Source organism: Dipteris shenzhenensis, chromosome 12 (genome assembly GCF_047967505.1).
Source record: "Dipteris shenzhenensis isolate YYH24624 ecotype China chromosome 12, Dip_SZ_1.0, whole genome shotgun sequence".
Lineage (NCBI taxonomy): Eukaryota > Viridiplantae > Streptophyta > Polypodiopsida > Gleicheniales > Dipteridaceae > Dipteris > Dipteris shenzhenensis.
The window spans coordinates 32541544-32560357 of record NC_141607.1 but is presented as its reverse complement, the minus strand read 5'-3'; the positions used below and the strand labels follow the sequence as shown (position 1 = coordinate 32560357).

Below are 18814 nucleotides of genomic sequence, written 5' to 3'. Positions count from 1 at the left end.
ATCACTTTGAATAAATTTGGCAAGATTCTTCTTATAGAAGGAATAATTTCTATTGCACTAACGATGAAAGAAAATTATCAAAAGGCTGATACAAGGCTCAAAATCACACTGGTGCTACTAGGCTTAATAGCCGTAGGCTATTAGTAGTACTAGTGTATTTACTAAGTAGTGTGCATGCCTCTCCTCATTAAAATTCATAGTCTTCAAAAATATATAATACATAAGTCAAAATATTCTAATTAGTTTTATCATCCTAATGTTGAAACTGACTTAAATTCATAATCTTCAAAAAGGTATAATACATAAGTCAAAATATTCCAATTAGTTTTATTGTCCTCATGTTGAAACTGACTTTCTCTTCCTTCGTCTCCTATGAGCTTCAAACCTTTAATCCATTAATCTCTCAAATAGTAAGAATGGTCTTGTATTAAGAGGCGATGATATCTAAAGTGATCTACAAATACTAAGAATGGTCTTATATTAGGAGGTGATGATATCTCAAGTGTTATATAAACCATAAGAATGGTTTTGTATTAAAAGGTGATGATATCTCAAGTGTTCTACAAATAGTAAGAATGGTTCAAGTGTTGTACAAAAGTATTAGGTACCTCTTAGTGGCTAAAGAGAAGGAGTGATGTTATCTCAAGTGTTCTACAAATAGTAATAATGGTCTTGTATTAAGAGATGATGATATCTCAAGTGTTCTACAAATAGTAATAACGGTTTTGTATTAGGAGGTGATGATATCTCAAGTGTTCTATAAAGCTATTAGATACCTCTTAGTGGTTGAAGGGAAGCGGTTGGAAGTATGGGCAAAATCTCTAGGAACTATAGGATGGTTGCAAGAACAATTTTGAATGTCATAAATGACACTTGGGTTTTTCAACATACGGGTGAACTATTTTTAAACCTTTTCTTTCATGGTTGATAACACTTTTAATAAGAAGAACCATTTTGAATGTCATAAGTATTGATGCAATCCCATGCTATGAAGTCTACAGACAGTTTTTTTTCCCTGCATATGGGTGAAGTGATGTTTACGTTACTAAGTTCAACATATCAAGCAACGCATTTGTTTTGATTATTGAAGGAGTTTGATAATAAGACCCATTTCAAATGCAAAAGAATTGTTGTATCAGTAATGGAATCCACTTTGGAGTGGAAATTCGGTTTCTTTCAAACCCACATACTATTGTTGCATAATGTGAGTATGGCTCCAATTGGAAGTTAAGGTAGACTGTAATTCGCAATATTGGTATAGTTACACATAGTAACATAAGTTTTATTTTTGATAATCTTCCCAAATAGTGGTTTCCACAAAGCTATGTTGAGTACCTTGAATCTGAAGCCCAATTCACCTTCTTACCCATCCTCTTGTAGTCCTAATCTCGACTAGCCACTGTAATAAACAACTCATGCAAAATAGCATACTTATCATTTCTTTTAGAGTCAGCAAAGTCTTTGCCCATTGCAATGTAATCTCCAACTGTACAAGCAAACAAAGGTGTGATGCATATAGGTGGAGAATAAATCTTGGGACTTGTGAAGCAATACGTGTTCCATCGATCACAGCCACCTGACATTTTCTTGGCCCGTGGCAATGTAATCTCCAACTGTACAAGCAAACAAAGGTGTGATGCCACGGGCCAAGGAAATGTCAGGTGGCTGTCCACCTCTCTCCAAGTGGGAGACCAACTCTTCCTCATATCATCTGTCACAACTATCTCCTCTCCATCACTTTTGCAGACAGATACAATGAAAGACCCTTTCTCTCGGAGATAGCCCTCCACTTGAAATGTAACTTTGAGTGAAGATACATCATCACGAAGTCCTCTCACTCTTGCATAAGGTATCAACCTACACAAGGGAATGTGAGGACACTAATCTGAATCAAGCATCCTACATTTGCCAATCACATCACCTCCTCCTTCCACTTGAACTTCACTATCATCCAACTCATCCTCCTCCACTCTTGGACCTTCATCTCTTTGAGTTGATGATGCTTCAACCTCTAGACCCACCACACTTTCTTGCTCTTCCATTCCACCTACTGATGATTCAACATTGTGATCTTCTTTTGTTCCTCTTGTCATCTTTGTAGAATGTGCCACTTGACATTTTCTGCCTTTTTTTCCTATCATCCTGAAAAGACAAAAAACAAGGCATTTTTCCAATCATAGTTCTCAAAACCTTTTCAATAAAAACCAAAACTAAAAACAAATACATGTATCTACCAACGCAATTGATTTCCAGTTTAGGGAACATTCACCCACTTCTGTCCTAAAAGAAAAAGGTTCATCTCCAATTTACATAGTATATAAACTTGCAGTGGTATCTATACACTTGGATATATGGAATTGCAGTGGTAAATATGCACTTCTATGCCTACCCCTTACCCTCATGAAAAGACACCTTGAGATGCGAAAAAGGACAGCGTGTCCTTTTTCGCATCTCAAGCTATCTTTTCATGAAGGCTTTTTCTACTCAATCCTCCATGTATCAATACTTTCTTTCATACTCACAAAAGGTTGCTTCGATCATTTCATCTTTTGTCTACAAGTATGCTTTGGTGTATAGGTCTAATGGTCTTTCGAATGCTATTGGACTCTTGGAGGGATAGGTCACATGGTCTTCTGAACGCTATGCAAGGAGGGGACTATTGGACTGCCCGAGGGACCAAAATAGGCAGCGCGTTAATGCGCTGCCTCTTTTACTACCCCCGACAGTCCAAGTTCCCCTCCCTTGCAGAGTAATAATAACGCTATAAGTATCGGGATCTTTGAGGGAAACGTCAATGAAGAAGGTATCGGGATCTTTGAGGGAAATGATGCAATCTTTCAAGGAAACGCCAATGAAGAAGGTATCGAGAAAAGGAGAGGCGCTACGAGAGAGAAGGCAGGGTTGGCTGAAAGAGCCTCCCAGCATGTAGTTACTGCATTAACACAAATAACTTAAACAAGACATGCCTTTACCAAAATAGGAAAAAATGTTGAAAGGAGGTCAATCTAGGAAGAAGTGGACGTAGATCGAATCCGATTCAGAGCTTCGACTACTTCTTTATTGTTTAATGTTCTATGTTACATCCGCTCTAGCAAGGATTCCTTTGGTCTTCATCAACTGATTTCCACTAGTGATTCTTAAGTGCAAGTATTTTGGCCTACACGTAACGAAACAAAGTGAAACAACAATGGACACATTGGAGACACGCCTCAATTTCAGTAAGAAATAACGTTTCCCTCAAAGAACTCTACCTCACTATAAGCAAAGAGTTATAGCAAAGAAAGAGTCCATGATGGACTGGAATGAAGATCGACAAGGGTAGAGTCTGTAGGCAATGAGATAATTATCTTTGGGAGTGTATGCTTGCACGGAGAGGATGCTTGGAAGCAAAGAAAGCAAGAAAACAAGCATCGAAAACTCGGCCATTGGAATTTGTGGTGAAATGAACGAAAACGCTCGGCCGGCTTATCTTCTCCATCCTATCTGCACCGAGGAAGACCGCAAGCTTGACAATTTGCTTGCTGTGCATCCTACGCTTCCTGGTCATCATCTGTACGCAAGCTCCTTCCTTCTTGGACTGCCTGGACTGCCTTCTTGGACTACCTGGGGCAGCAAAAGAGGCAGCGCGTTAATGCACTGCCTCTTTTGCTGCCCCAAGCAGTCCAACTGCCACCTCACCTTCTACAACCTCACCACCCTTGAGCTCCTCCTCTTCCGCAATCTCACCACCCGTGAGCTCCTCCTCACCCTCCTCAACCTACAATGAAGGGATGGCCGATGTTATAGTCGATGACGGTCTTTTGGAAATGCCACAGTGACGCTTCATTCCTCCATGAGTTGGACGTCGATGGCTGATCAACCCATTTGCACAAGTAAATGCGGTTCACACCGAACTAGTTTAGCATGTCTCGAGTTCCTCTGCACTAAGTTCCAATAGATCGGCCATCGCATGTCTCGATAGCCATCCCTTATTGTGAAAGTCCAGCATGTCTCGATGGCCGATCTATTGCTTTAAACAAAATTGTCTTCCGATTGAGCGACTCTCTCTCCCCGGGGCTGTTTTTTGCAAGCTCATTGAATCCTTGGACATGGCCAAACCCATTCTCGATGAAAACCAGTCTTCGCAGCTGCTAGAGCTTCCCATGCAATTCATAGGCTTCCGACTCGAGCACGTTAGCCCTGAATGCATGGACGGCCGTTTTGTCGTCACGAGAAGTCATGTCAGGTCCATGCAACTGCCATCTTTCATTTGCGTGCGAAAATATATCCTGATTTCGAAATAGTAGGACTCGTATGCTAGTTCCAGAATCCCAACTTCCAAGGCACCTATGGCATTTTCGAGGTGAAATTGACTCGTATGCTAGAGGTTCCGAAGGGACCTAAAAAATTTTCATTAGCACAATGATGTCCAATTGAAGGACGCTCCAGCCTCGCTCCAGCCGATATTCTGACATTAGATAAGCATAATTGCCGGAATGGCTTCAATCGCGACTGATTTATGTGCTCTGCGAGAGGTCCATGAGAAGTGAATGAAGAAATACTATGATGCTAAGCATAGGCCCCAAGAATATCAAGAAGGTGATTTAGTGTACCTCAAGCTTTGATCCGGATCACATCGACTATCCCAGCGAGATCACCCATTGACTACCGCGACGGTATGATGGGCCATTCACCATCACACGACGGATAGGCCAATTGGCTTATGAGCTAGCTCTACCGATGCACTATCATGTGTAGCCGGTCTTTCACGTGTCCATGCCTAAGGTATCTATGAAAGACGAGGAGCCTGAGTGGGTCCAACGAGCTAGAGGTCCCACCCTTATCGTGGACAGGGAGAAGTAGAGGAACTCGAGGCCATCCCTTCACTAAGTGAGATTTGCGAGAGTCCTGCACTAAGTTCCAATAGATCGGCCATCGCATAGTCAGAGGGAGGGGTCTGTAGAATTCTTTATATTGACACAAAACTATCCTTCTCTAGTCTCTTCCGAGCTTGATGAAATGAACCTCCTACTGGGGCCATACTTGCTTCGGTGAGGAAGCCGAGGAAGCTCCTTCCTTCCCAGCCTCGAGCTCCTTCCTTCCTAGACTGCCTGGACTGCCTTCTTGGACTACCTGGGGCAGCAAAAGAGGCAGCGCATTAACGCGCTGCCTCTTTTGCTACCCCAGGCAGTCCAACTGCCACCTCACCTTCTGCAACCTCACCACCCTTCAGCTCCTCCTCTTCTACAACCTCACCACCCGTGAGCTTCTCCTCACCCTCCTCAACCTACAATGAATTGTATGGAGTACTCAACACCCGTGAGCTCCCGCCTTTCCACATCAATTCAAAAGCTTTGTCTCATGCGCTTAGCTTCATCCTTCTCCCTCGATGGCAACCTCCTACTTACATAGCTGCACTTTCTCCTTTCATTTCATAGCCTCCTTGCCTTTGTGAGCTTGCCCCTTGGATGCCCTTCACACTCAGGTGCTTGCATTCTTTTTCACATCTCTACCTTTCAACTTGCATTATCACTCGTACAAGCACTTTCACTGGCTTTCTTGACCTTTCTTCTACTTAAGACCTTCATGGCATCTCGAAGTTTTGGTCTCCCTACCCCTCCCTTCTCGGTGTGAATATTTGCAAATCCTAACTCTTAGCAACACTGCGCTTCCTTCATGGTCGCCTTTGCAATTGAGCTCCTCTTGGTCACCTCTTGAAACGCAAGTAGTGGGCATCTCTGTGAGCTTGTATATTCATCGTTGTGTGGAGGACCCTTCTTTGTGTCTCTTGCAAATTTCTTCATCTAATTTAAATGTAGCCATCTCATGTGAGAAAACTCTATAAAATTCTCTTTAGCTAGCACACATTCTGCCCATCCTTTCATCGCTTTGATCCATTGTCGCAATCACGAAAATGGATCAAGACAGCAGCCACACAAAGTCTATAATGCATTTTTGGTTGAGGAGGGACATGGAAAAATGAAAATTCAAACATTTGCGTCAATGCAGTGCGGACTCTAGACTCCACATTAACTTGTGCATCCTCAACCTCACCACTCGTGAGCTCCTCCTCTTCAAACAAGTCTCTGAACCCGTCATCGACGTCACCATCTCCTTGCCTATGAACCCGTAGTCAACCTCACCATCAAGCTTCCCAGCATCGAGCTCCTCCTCTTCTGCAACCTCAGCTTGCGACACGTAATGGGCTAGAGCGCGACCTGGTGCCTCTGAACCCATGTCGCGCTCCTCCTCTTCTGCAACCTCACCACCTGTGAGCTCCTCCTCACCCTCCTCAACCTTCAATTCATGAAGGTCTCTGAACCCATCCTCAACGTTACCATCTCCTTGCCTTTGAACCCACCGTCGACCTCACCATCAAGCTTCCAGCCTCAAGCTTCGGAGGTATCCAACTTCCTTCCTGGACTGCCTGGGGCAGCAAAAGAGGCAGCGCATTAAGGTAGCAAAAGAGGCAGCACGTTAACGCGCTGCCTCTTTTGCTGCCCCAGGCAGTCCAACTGCCACCACAGCGAGCAAGGTTATCCAACTTCCTTCCTGGACTCCCTGAGGCAGCAAAAGAGGTAGCGCATTAACACGCTGCCTCTTTTGCTGCCTCAGGGAGTCCAACTTTCACCACAGTGAGCCACCTTGCTTCATATCTCTTTCGGCTCACTTTGCTTCATATCTTTTTCTTGCTTGCACTCTTGCCATTACGCTTGCCTCCCTAGGCTATGGTTGTTGAATTTCTGAAGAGAAAATAGTACTTACCTCAAAAGCTCTTTGCTCGTTGATGTTTGTTGAAGGCCGTAAGGAGGTCGATGTCGTTGAAGTTTGTTGAAAGCCACAAGCAGCTCGATGTCATGGCAAGCACCTCAGAAAGGAAGGAGTCGACATCACTAAACTTTTGAACTGTAAAAAGATGAGAGGGCAGGAAAATAAAATTTTTTGGACATTTGGAGGAGTGTGAGGAGTATTTGGGGGAAGCTTCAAGGCTGGAGAGAAAGAGAGATAAAATCGCTTCAAGGCTGGAGAGCCCACCACGCCCTTCCTTTTGCAGGCGATGGTCATTATTAGACAGATTTCGCAGTAATGATTTTGTAGGCGATGGTCATTATTAGATAGATTTTATAGGCGTAGCCTTTAGAGAAACGATTTTTGAGGAATTTTGTAGGCTTGGTCATTATTAGACGGTAGGAGAAGACCGCATAACTAACACCTTGTAATAGTGAGGAGAACACCATGTAATGACTCATGATGGAAATAGTAATGTTGCTCGTTCATGCAAATGTGAAGTAAACAAACACATTTCGATAGTTTTCATTTTAGATATGGATTTGAAGATACTACTCATTCTAACTATTGCTAGTAAAATATAGTAATTATAAATCTTTAATTTTTTTCTTGATATTTTAGTCTTTCAATACCAATATATAGATTTGAAAGTTACTTCTCTTTTTATTCATTTATATTAAATGTACACCCTTACTGAATGAAATGCATGGAGGCGTCATTCGAATGCATGAAGGCATCTTGTTGTAGCTAATAAACACATATTTGTTCAATAAAGACTTATAGTTAAACGACCACCTTGGATGCTAATAGTGACATCCATTTGCCTTTGACACTTACAGAGACGAACTTGCTTCTCTCCCATAATCCCTCTCAGTGGCTCTTTCAACACTTCTCTTTGCTCCATTCTCTTTGGTCTCCAACACATCTATGCCATTTCTTCTTTTGCCTCCCTGCTTTTGGACCCTTTGTGTAGCTATTTTTTCTCTTGTTCTTTGGTTGGTGTCGTCTGGTGCTACATCTTGGCTCTAGCATTTGAATCATGCCTTTCTCAGTTTTCATTCGCTTTGGAGAACACGAATCATTGACCATTCATTTTGACACTCCTTTCCTGGAGGTTTCATTGGTGGAGCTTAAGGAACACTTTCACATTGAGAACGAGGACATTGATCTGCATCAAGAAATCGGAATAGATGAGCTTGCCATCGTACTTCTAGTGGTGAACTTAGAGTATGGTTAGAAAGGGTTCAGGATTAGTGGTGGCCAACAATCTACCTTAAGAGTTCACATGTCCGATAAGAGAGGTACTCATGGTGACTTTATGAATCATGAACTAAATAGTGTGGTTTCACTTATAGAGAGGATGCCTTTGAATAGTTCTCTTCATGTTGCGCTCAAATCTACAGTTCGGGTGGAGAAGGTTACTGAGCTTCCTCTAACTTACAATGGATATATTGTCTTCGAACTTCCACCTATGCCTAAGGGTCCACCAATGTCTGGAATGGGACAGAATGCTGATAGTCATGTTTGGACAATATATTCCACATGTTCGCAAGACTGCTTCAATGGTGTTGTGAGAATGAGTAGATGTTCAGGTTATTTGAGATGTTGTAATTTGGATTGTCCTTTCCTTGAATGAATGGGAATTTAAAATGATACAAAATGGAAAGGAAAGCTTAGGAGACCTCCTCTACCTAGTCCCATTGATCCAGCTTTAGGGTCACTTGTGTGCAAGCATTGTGATGGAATACCAGAGTGTGTTTATCTATGCAGTGCTATTATATATTATTGCTTTCCCCATGAACGAGTGAAGACAACGAGATGCGCAGTGCATGTGGGTTTCCATGACCATCCAGTTGAAAAAGGTAGAAGTCGAGCAAAGGAAATGCAAGTAGAGGATCTCATTTCAATGCGTGCTAGGTTGAATGGAAATTCCTCTTGCAAAAATATCGAGGTGTCTGTGGCACAAGACCTTGTGATGGAGATGATGCTAGCAAAGGATGGGGTTGTTGTGGAGCCACTAGATGATCAAAAGTTCGAAGAAGTGCTTGAAACCATTACACCAATGACCCAGAGAAGGAGGCTTCAGAGAGTGGTGCAGAGCGCAAGAAGTGAGGCTAGAGGAGGGGATGGTGGAATGGATTCAATACTTGATTTAAAGAGGAGATGCAAATATCCATACCTACAAAGTATCTTATTTCCTAAACAATTGCAAGATGAACAACAACCACATATCTTCAAAATGTCGACCATTGGTCCAGGATCAGAGGAGTTGATCTAGTGAATCGCATGCGGCCTGGTGGAAGCTTGGGATCACAATGGGTTCATTTTGACCATGTGCATCGAGTGAGGGGATGGTCAACAATGGGTGCTCATGTGTATGACCCATTCATAAGGGAACTATTAACTATAGCAATATGTGAATTCAAGGTGGAGGATAACCATGCTCAAGTTTGATTCTGGGAGAATGGTTTTAAAAAACCTGAATTTCGTGGATCCATGGCAGATGGAGCAGGAGCAAATTGGCTAGCTGTCCGCACTGTTTACAATGGTGGACCTGAAAATGTGATGGATGGTAGAGAAAGAACTTGTGTTTTCCATTGGGAGATGAGCATGGTTGAGCACACCAGACGATGCATTAAGCCACAATTTCAAGAGGAGAATAAAGTTCTATGTCGAAAGTGGAGAGAGGCAACAACTTCAACTTCTGCAAACCAATGCAAACAAACATTGAATTTGTATTGGTCCCCGACTCATGTGAAGGAGGGTGAGCTACCAACATTGCATACGTGGCTTGCTTGGTGGGATGTTAGAGTCAACCAGTGGGGGGGAATGTTCTTGCGGCAAGAAGAGCACTCTGGATTTGTTCCTACAGTGAACCTTTCAAAGACAAAACATTCTAGCATGAGAGCAGCACATGGATATGCAAAACACATAACATTGTATGATGCTTGTGTAGCAGATCTTGCAATGAGTGTCCTTCAGAGTGCCCACTACAATGCCTTTATGAATGGAAGACACTTGGGTACAGGATCAAATTTGGATGCTCTCCGCCGAAGAATACTTGATGGTAGTGGGTCTAGTAAAGGGGATAGAAATAGGCTTGTGGATTTATCACACACAGTGATTGAAGAGGCTGGGATACAATCACCTGAGATGAATAGGCCAATAACAGATACGGTGAGCATAAGAAGAAAGAGGGGTTCAAAATGTTCAACATCGGTCCATGGAAATGATAGTCATCGACCAGAATACATGACAGTGACAACAAGGAGAGTGATAGGAAAAAGAAGACAAATTGATTTTAAAAGTCCATCACAGGACATGGTTTGTAGAGAGATAGATATTCATGAAGCCAATTGGGCAATCAGGATAACCGAACCACATAGCGTTGTCACATGCTTTGGCTACTTGGTAGAGAGTCGAAGACGATGTGGGGCACTAATCAATTCACTTGGTAGAAGTGCAAGTTATGGTGTGCCAGCCCCTTGTTTTAAGGGAAGAAGGCAACATTCTCATGGAGTGATAGAGCAGTTTGTATGGTTTTGTAATACCTCTGTCACCCATACATGGAATGTGGATAAATCCATTCAAGGTGTTCCTGGGGTCTCTCCAGGTGTATGGAAGGTTGCAAGTGGGACATCAATGATTGTAGATGAGAGGGGTGCCCTTGTAAGGGCAGGGTTCATATTTAATAGTGATGATTCTATTGGTGTGATGGGACCTCCTTATGCACAGCAAATCCATACACCTAGCCATGTGCGCCCTTCTCATCGTGATGGAAAGCTTCTTTCATGGAGAAGTAAGTTGAATAAAGATTTCAAGGAAAGGATACACAAGGCAGTTACAGAAAATGGGGAGGTGGTGAGAGAGAACATCATTATTCCACATGAGGTGCATGTATTTCATGTTCATACAACAGGATCAATGTTCAAGGGGCTAACATATAGTGTCTTGATTTCAGAGTTTCCACGTTGCACATGCCTTGATTTCACAGAAAGGGAAGCAAGAAAAAGTCCCTACATGCCTTGCAAGCACATATACTTCGTGTTTATTGTTGTCTTGGGCTTAACTGAAATGGTGCATCAGTTTATGCATCAGGCTGCATTGACAAAAGTTGAATTGTTTCAAGCTCTGGGTGGTAGAAGAAACCCATCAAGTATGTAGTGTATGGCTTGGATGCCCTTTTTTGGCATTTCCTTCAGAATCGGATAATATATGTAGGTGTGCTTCCTTGCATGAAGCTACACTAAGTTGTATTTTTTGAAGGTGGAAGAAACCCATCAAGCATTTAGTAGGCAACCTAGATGTCCCTTTTTTATATTTCCTTTGGAAGCGAATGATATACATAGGTGTGCTTCCATGTTTTGGCAATGCATGAAAAAACATTTTGTACAATCATTCCAAGGGTTGGAAGATATTTTGAAGCATCAAATTTTTATATTAATTTTTTTTTATATGACATATGCTTTTTGTGCTATGGAGTTAATAACTTTTAGAAAAAAGGTGTCTTCTGACAACATGAAGAGTAGTTAATGTAATATGTTACTATTCTCATTATTGAAAGCATTCAATGTTTTATTTTATCATTACTTTTTCACAGCAAAGGAAACATGATTTGAACATGTACTTCAGGAAACATGCCAGCCAAGATGCAGGCGAGTGGGTAAGCTTTCTTGGAGCATAAATTATGGTAATTGGCTGTCCTGGATGAATATGATGTGGCTGTTATTAAATAGATAACACCTTGCATTGTTGTTTGTCCACGCTCGCCTATTTGGCCTCGCTCGCTTTTTTTCACTCGCTTTTTGGTAATCCTCCACCAGTCCCATGTGCAAACATTGCTGCACTCAATTCAGGCATGTCCACATCCAACGTAAACATCCTGCCCTTCTTCTTTCCTTTTGCTATCAAGCGACCATTATTTTTCATATCCTCAACAAAGCATCCATGAGGATTGAATCTGACCTGCAAGCCCTGCTCAACCATCTGACCAACAGAATCCAGGTTCTTGGTGATGTTCGGGACATGAAATACATCAGACAAGTATTTCTTTTTCCCATCCTGCATAGACAAAGGAATGTCAAAGTGCGGATCGTACTAGCCTAGTGCACACAAGATCAGCGGAAGAACTAATGAGGCTCAAAGCACACTAAATAAGACATGAGAGGGAGATAGCAAACTATATCTCTTGCAATGTGTGTTCAACAATACATGATAGGCCTCTTATATAGAGAGTGCCCTTTGAATAGTCAACACATGTGGGATCCTCTCATCCACATCTCTCCTTGTGGATATCCTCAATCCACATCTCCACATCATGTAGTCCACATCCTAGGGTGGCTACTTTAATACATTCCTTATCACATACCTTTGCCCTTTAATCTATGTGCTCATGGCACCATATCTCAACACCTCCCCTTGGTGCCATGATCCTTTGGCTACTGCAAGGTGGTCAGATGTGAGTTACAAATCCATCACCTCCCCTTAGTGCATGCATGCTACTTAAGGTGGTCAAGTGTGGCTTCTACATGTCAATACCTCCCCTGGGTGCTTTCATAGCTACTCTCAGGTGGTCAGGTTTGATTACAAAACATAATAGGCAAGGTTGGCAAGGTTTTTGCTTTTCAATACATTCCATTGATGTCACCTTTTGGCTCATGGCTTGATGATGACTCTTTTGCTTTTTTTGCTTGATGTAGCTACCTGCATGATGCTTTGTTCTTCCATTTGTTGCAAAGGTCTTACCAATTGAATTCTTTCAATATTGGCAGTGTCTAATTGCATACAATGATTCTGACATGACAGGCACGTGGAGCTCGAAAAGACGATCACTTTTCCTTTTTGGAGCATGTTCAAATTCTTCCTGGATTGCAAGTTATGGCTTGTTGAATTTTTGTGAAGAAAAGGGGCCTTTGATGATGTGGCTTGGCTATTCACATGCTGCTTGCAGGACTGTGCTTAACAAGAGGCTGTGCTTGGGTGGCACTATGCCATGTGGCACTCTTCTAACCAGACTGAGTTAACTCAAGTTAGAGAAACTTGACCATGGTCTAATTAACTGCACCTAATCATAAACTTAAGCAAGGTTGACCTTAACCACAGTTAGACCTTATCTGCCACGTGGCTTATGGTTACACCTTAGAAAAACTTTGAGGCGACGACGGCGACGATGCAACCTCGACGGAGATTCGGAGAAGGCGACGCTGTTTCGTTGAGGGAGATGCAGTAGAGGTTGGAGTCACCTTAGGAGCTCGTCGTACCTTTGTTATTGGTATTTTGTCTTGCATGTCGCTGCTTCCAGAACTTGGGAGGACTGCGTTGTAGCTGAGGACTGTAGAGCCGAGTCACAGGTTGAAGGTAGTCGTTTGATGTCGATGGGGATCAAGCTCCAATGCTCATAATTTCTTGTAATTGACAAGGATGCCTTCTACAGTTGTAGTTTTCTCGGTGTGCAGGACACTTTGACGACAAAGGCAGTCACTACTTCGAGAACTGCTATGTTGCTGCTAACCATGGAGTAGTTGTAAATGAAGATGCCAGACGTTTGGCTTTGTTTGGAGCATACTGTGGCTAGAGGAGTTGAGCACTGAGTCATGCAGGCTATCGTTGGAGGAGTCCGTGATGCAAGAGCCTGTCAGATGAATAGTTCGACCTGTTGGCTACGTAGGAGAGCGAGAGCCAGCTGTGGATCCTAGACTCTGTTATGAGTGCAGGCTGTGGGAAGCCTGGCTCAGCGTCAAATGTTGACAGCCCATTTCCAGGTAGCCTTTTAAAGCGGGGCATTTCCGTGGAGCATCGCAGTTGGAAGCTTGCTGATTGGAGAGGTCGCGCATCATTAGCCGAGAGTTTTCTGCAGAGATAGACTTATTGGAGTCGACGTAGAAGACGTTGGGCCATTCGAGGAGCCACTAAGCTTGGTGGTTGGCTGGAAGCGTTGATGTTGTAGAAGGCTCGTAGACGGCCGTGGGCTTATAGATGATCTACGTGAGATTTGTAAGCTAGAGCTGCAGTTACACGTGGGTCGCCTTGCCTTTGAGTTGCATGCTGCCTCTTCTACCTCTAGGAAGAAGAGTGGGCGAAAACGGAAATCTCTAATGAATGGAAATGCACGAGAGAGATTTCTCCTAGACTCTCAATCTAAACTATTCTAGGCTTAGCTAACCTGCTCTGATACCATGTCAAAGTGCGGATCGTACTAGCCTAGTGCACACAAGATCAGCGGAAGAACTAAGGAGGCTCAAAGCACACTAAATAAGACATGAGAGGGAGATAGCAAACTATATCTCTTGCAATGTGTGTTCAACAATACATGATAGGCCTCTTATATAGAGAGTGCCCTTTGAATAGTCAACACATGTGGGATCCTCTCATCCACATCTCTCCTTGTGGATATCCTCAATCCACATCTCCACATCATGTAGTCCACATCCTAGGGTGGCTACTTTAATACATTCCTTATCACATACCTTTGCCCTTTAATCTATGTGCTCATGGCACATATCTCAACAAGGAATTTTGCCAATCTGCACAATAGGATGTGCAGTATCATCACCAGTCTCCACAAATCTTGGTTTTTCCATTTTCCTTGCATCCTGCATCCATTCAGCATGACCTGTCATATGGTTTGATGCACCTGAGTCAACATACCACACATCATTGCTTTCTTCTGCACTTGTCACAGAATTTGTCATATGCTATACCATAAACAAATGCTCATTTCTGTCATCACCCTGTCTACTAGAGGATGCATAATTGCCTTGCTGCAATTTTCCATTCATAATGTCATTCTGCTTTTTGTAGCAGTCTTTAGCCATATGCCCCATTTTACCACAGTAGTAGCATTCAACATTGCTGTTTGCATTTTGGCCTCTCTGCCATCCACCATGACCTCTTTGGCTCCCCCTTCCTCTAGAGTTACCACATCCTCCTGCATAGGACTGGTTTTCTTGCATTTGCTACATATTTTGATTTCTACCATGGCCTGCAGATCTCGGCCTCCTCTACCTCTGCCTCTACCTCTGCCAGCATTTGAGTAGAAGATAGTTTCTTTTGAATTTCCTGCTGAAGAAGATGCACCACCATTTCTTTGCTCTTCAGAAATTAGAAGAGCAATCAACTCCTCAAAATCAGGAAATTTTTCACGGACGGCAATGGATGTCTGGAACTATGCATAATCCTTTCCTAGACCATTCAAGGTCACAGAAACTAAATCGTCATCATCCACTGGCGACCCAATGGAAGCAAGTGCATCCGCAATTTTCTTCACCTTCATGTGGTAGTCATTGATGCTCATATTTTCTCTCTGCACATTGTGCAGCACCTGCTTGAGCTGCATTTTCCTGGCTTGCGTATTTGTGCTGTACATTTTTGCCAAAGTACCCCATGCCTCCTTTGGCGTACTTGCATCCTGAATATGCACAATCATGGAGTCCGAAATACTGATAGACAGCCAATACATAACTTTCCTGGCTCTCTCATGCCATCCTTTGAATGCCTACATTTCCTGTTGATTGGGAACATTAGGAAGAACAGGTTCTTCTTCATTTCCTGTAATGAACTCCCAATAGCCTTTTCCCATCAAGAAATTCGTCATTCTAAACTTCCATGCCTGGAAGTTGTTCTTGTCAAGCTTTTCAGTGACAATCTGTGAAAGAGAATCAGATGCCATTATAGAACACTGCAAAATATTCTGTCACTGCAAAAAACATAGCTTTTGCCTCACACGAGCAGATCTACAAAACTGACGAAAGTGGTATTTCACCACACAGTCACTTCCTAGTGACGATTTTGCATCAACAGGCAACAAGCATGAATCTGCAACTCCCAATGTCTCTGCGCACAGGCATACGATGCAATTTCTATGGCAACTTTTCACTGACCTGCGGAACAGTGGTCGCACAACAAAAATAGGGCCTTTTTCTAAGTGCTTGCAGAGAACTTCGGCCTCCAAAACGGGCCCCAAAACGACCTCGAATCAGAAAAATAAAGTACTTTCGCCTGATCCCGCAGCATATACTGCCCTCTCGCCACACCACGAAGGGTGTCTCAATCTGAGACAGTGCACTCTTACACTTCTGGCTGTGCTACCTACAGAGATTTGCTCCCAAACTCGAAATAGGAAAGCAACATTGGTCCTCTTACCAGGATACCATGAACTTGGTTTGCTTTCTTGAGCTCCTTACCATGAACAAGGCTCTGATACCATGTGAAGATAGTGGGAGAGAGGGAAGGAGTCTCACTTGCGGCTTTCTCACATGCACAATGGGGGAATACACACACAGGTGGAGGCTGAAAACAATTTTCCTCTTCTTAGTTGTGAAAGCCAAAAGAACTCTAGTACAAAGAAATAGAAGAACCCTATATGTGGGTCCCAAACCAAACTCAACTAACTAAGGTGGCATACTAACTGAGCCATGAACTAGTGTAGATAAGGATAGTTGTCATCCAGCTATTATTCATGGGCGGTGTACCAATCGCATTGTACCAATCGCATCTGTAGCTAACAAGTCGGTGACATAAATGCACAACGGTCACCCTGGCATATCGCGAGTGGAGCTCGATATCTCAACATCTTCTTCATTCCATAATGTAAGTAATGCAAGTATTCTGAGTTTGTGTCCACTCTTTGCTTTCCTTTCAGCTTACCAACATGGTATCAGAGCCCTTTGATCCCCCTTGAGCCCATTTCTGCCACATCATCATCTTCTTCTTCATCTTCTTCTTCTCCATTTTCCTCCTTCTTCCTAAAATCTTTGAGAGCTTGGTTCTCCACCTACAAACGACCATTGCCCAAACCCTCTGACCTGGAAACTCCTCTAGTATGGACGAACTTCCACCTACAAGCAATTGAGAAAAAAACATCTCTGTTGGCTGCCATTCTCCAAACATCGAATTTTTTCTATTGCTCAATACTCCTTGCCTGCTCTGCCATTGCCTGAGCCCTCTTAGGAGTAGATGGGAGACCTCAAGACAAAAATTTTGAGCCATATTTCAGCTCATTTGGTTTAGTAACGAGGGAGAAATCGTCAAAACTCAGGTTCAGCCTGTAGCAACTCCCCCGAGCAAAAGTGCGCACCATTTCGTCCAACCTCTATGCTGGACCCTCTCTAGTATATGAGCTTTCTTTTGCTTTAGAAAGCCCTCTTTTCCTTGCTTTGAAGAGTGAGCTACAAGCCCTCCAAGTTCAGCCTTTTGGTTTTGACAGTTTTGGACAAGTTTTTGAAGATGATGCTACATAAAATGCTACTCTAGCATTTCTGGTTTTTTGAATTTTTCAATAACTTCAGTACAAGTGTGGCTTCAGTTTTGTTTTGAATTGCTAGACCTGGTTTTGATTGGAAAGTATTCATTTTAGCCACTTCTATGAAGCATGTAAGAAGAAGCATCATTGATTGAATATTAGTCACTAGTCTTTGCTACATCAAGTGCTCATATTTTGGAAGTTTTTTAGTTATTTTTTGCCTTGTAAGAGAGAAAGACACTGCCCAATATCTGGGTTAGACCCTCTCATGGCTACCCTATTGAATCTAGAGAAGTTCAATGGAAAGGGCTTCCACACATGGCAGATGAAGGTGAAATTTGCATTGATGAGGGAGAAACCTACTCCTACCGCTTCTTCTACGGCCTCTAATGCTGGAGAATCCTCAACTCCGACACGACCGGCAAGGGATCTAGCTAGAGAAGAAAAAGCATCTGGTATCATTGCTCTTGCTTTAGGAGATGATTATATTCACCATATCTCTGACTTGGAGTCTCCTTCAGAAGCTTGGCAGAAGCTTGACATGATTTTTGGTGCTAGCTCTCACATCTCTAAACTATCACTTAAAATCTCTTTCTTTGAATTGAAGATTGCTAGTGGTACTACTTTGGTAGCTCATGTCAACTATATGCAGAGTCTTATGACTCAACTTGCTTCTATCAACTCTCCTATTACTCCAGATGATGCTATGGCAGTGTTACTTAAGAGTATGCCTGAAGATTATGATCACATAGTTAGCACTTTGAAAAATCTTCCTAATCCTAATCTTGAAGGTATTATCTCTGCTCTCCAAGAAGAAGAAAGGCATATGGAGCTTAGGAAAGGCAATGACACTGTTTATGCTGTAAAAGTCTAGAAGAGCAAGTATACCCCTTGCAATCACTGTGGAAAGACAAATCACCTTTCAAAGGACTCCTTCAAAATTAATCCATGCAAGCACTGTGGCAAGAACAACCATAATGAGAAGTTTTGCAGAGCCAAAGCAAAGACAGAAAATGCAAATCTACTTTCAGTTGAAGAGCCTCCACAAGATGAGGCATCCCATGAAGATTATGCATTTTAAATCATCTCTATGTATGCTCCAGATCTCTCTTTTTATGTCAAGGTACTCAGCCTGGATAGTCCTCCAAAATGAATGAAATAAACTATTGTGTTTTTGTGTGTTTTGTAAACACCTCTGGTCACCTTATGATGTAGGCCATGTGTATGTTTTGCTCCATAGTACCTCCTGCAGACATTGTGTGCATGTACATGCAGGGGAGATAACCATTGGAAGGGCCTTTTGTATCCCTTTTGTTTACCTTACACCCAAGGGAACCCTTGCTAGCATGAGAACCTAGCCATAGATTTATCCTTGACCACCATGAGATGGCATGAGAAACTATGAGACTAGATGTATCCTTGACATAGCCTGAGGCATTCCCTTGAGGGGGGGTTTGATGGGATATCTCAAGGTGTATGCCTCAGGCACACCTTGGTTTCTATGTGTGAGTGCTAGAGGCACAGTTAGGTGCCCATAAGCACCGTTAGGTGGTGGAGAGCCACATAGGATGATTGAGAGAATCTAGGAGCATATTGAGGAGATGATTGTGGAGCTCTGAAGTCATCAGTGATGTCAGTGAGCATGTCTGAGGTGCCTACTTAAGGACCTCACTCTTCTTCATTCCATAATGCAAGTAATGCAAGTATTCTGAGTTTTTGTCCACTCTTTGCTTTCCTTTCAGCTTACCAACAATAGATATAGATTGCAAGAAAGAAAATGAGGCCTTCATTTATGAGCTACTTGAT

General features: G+C 42.7%; 1 protein-coding gene across 1 annotated transcript in view; it reads left to right on the top strand.

The window, feature by feature from the left end:
- The first annotated feature begins 12937 nt into the window (after positions 1-12937).
- Positions 12938-18814, top strand: part of LOC147896102 (uncharacterized) — a 45017-nt gene continuing 39140 nt past the window's right edge. Inside the window, exons 1-4 of the mRNA XM_087382218.1 lie at positions 12938-12993; positions 13070-13125; positions 13224-13310; positions 13482-13592. Coding sequence (XP_087238344.1) covers positions 12938-12993; positions 13070-13125; positions 13224-13310; positions 13482-13592 — 310 coding nt within the window. The remainder of the gene's footprint in view (positions 12994-13069; positions 13126-13223; positions 13311-13481; positions 13593-18814) is intronic.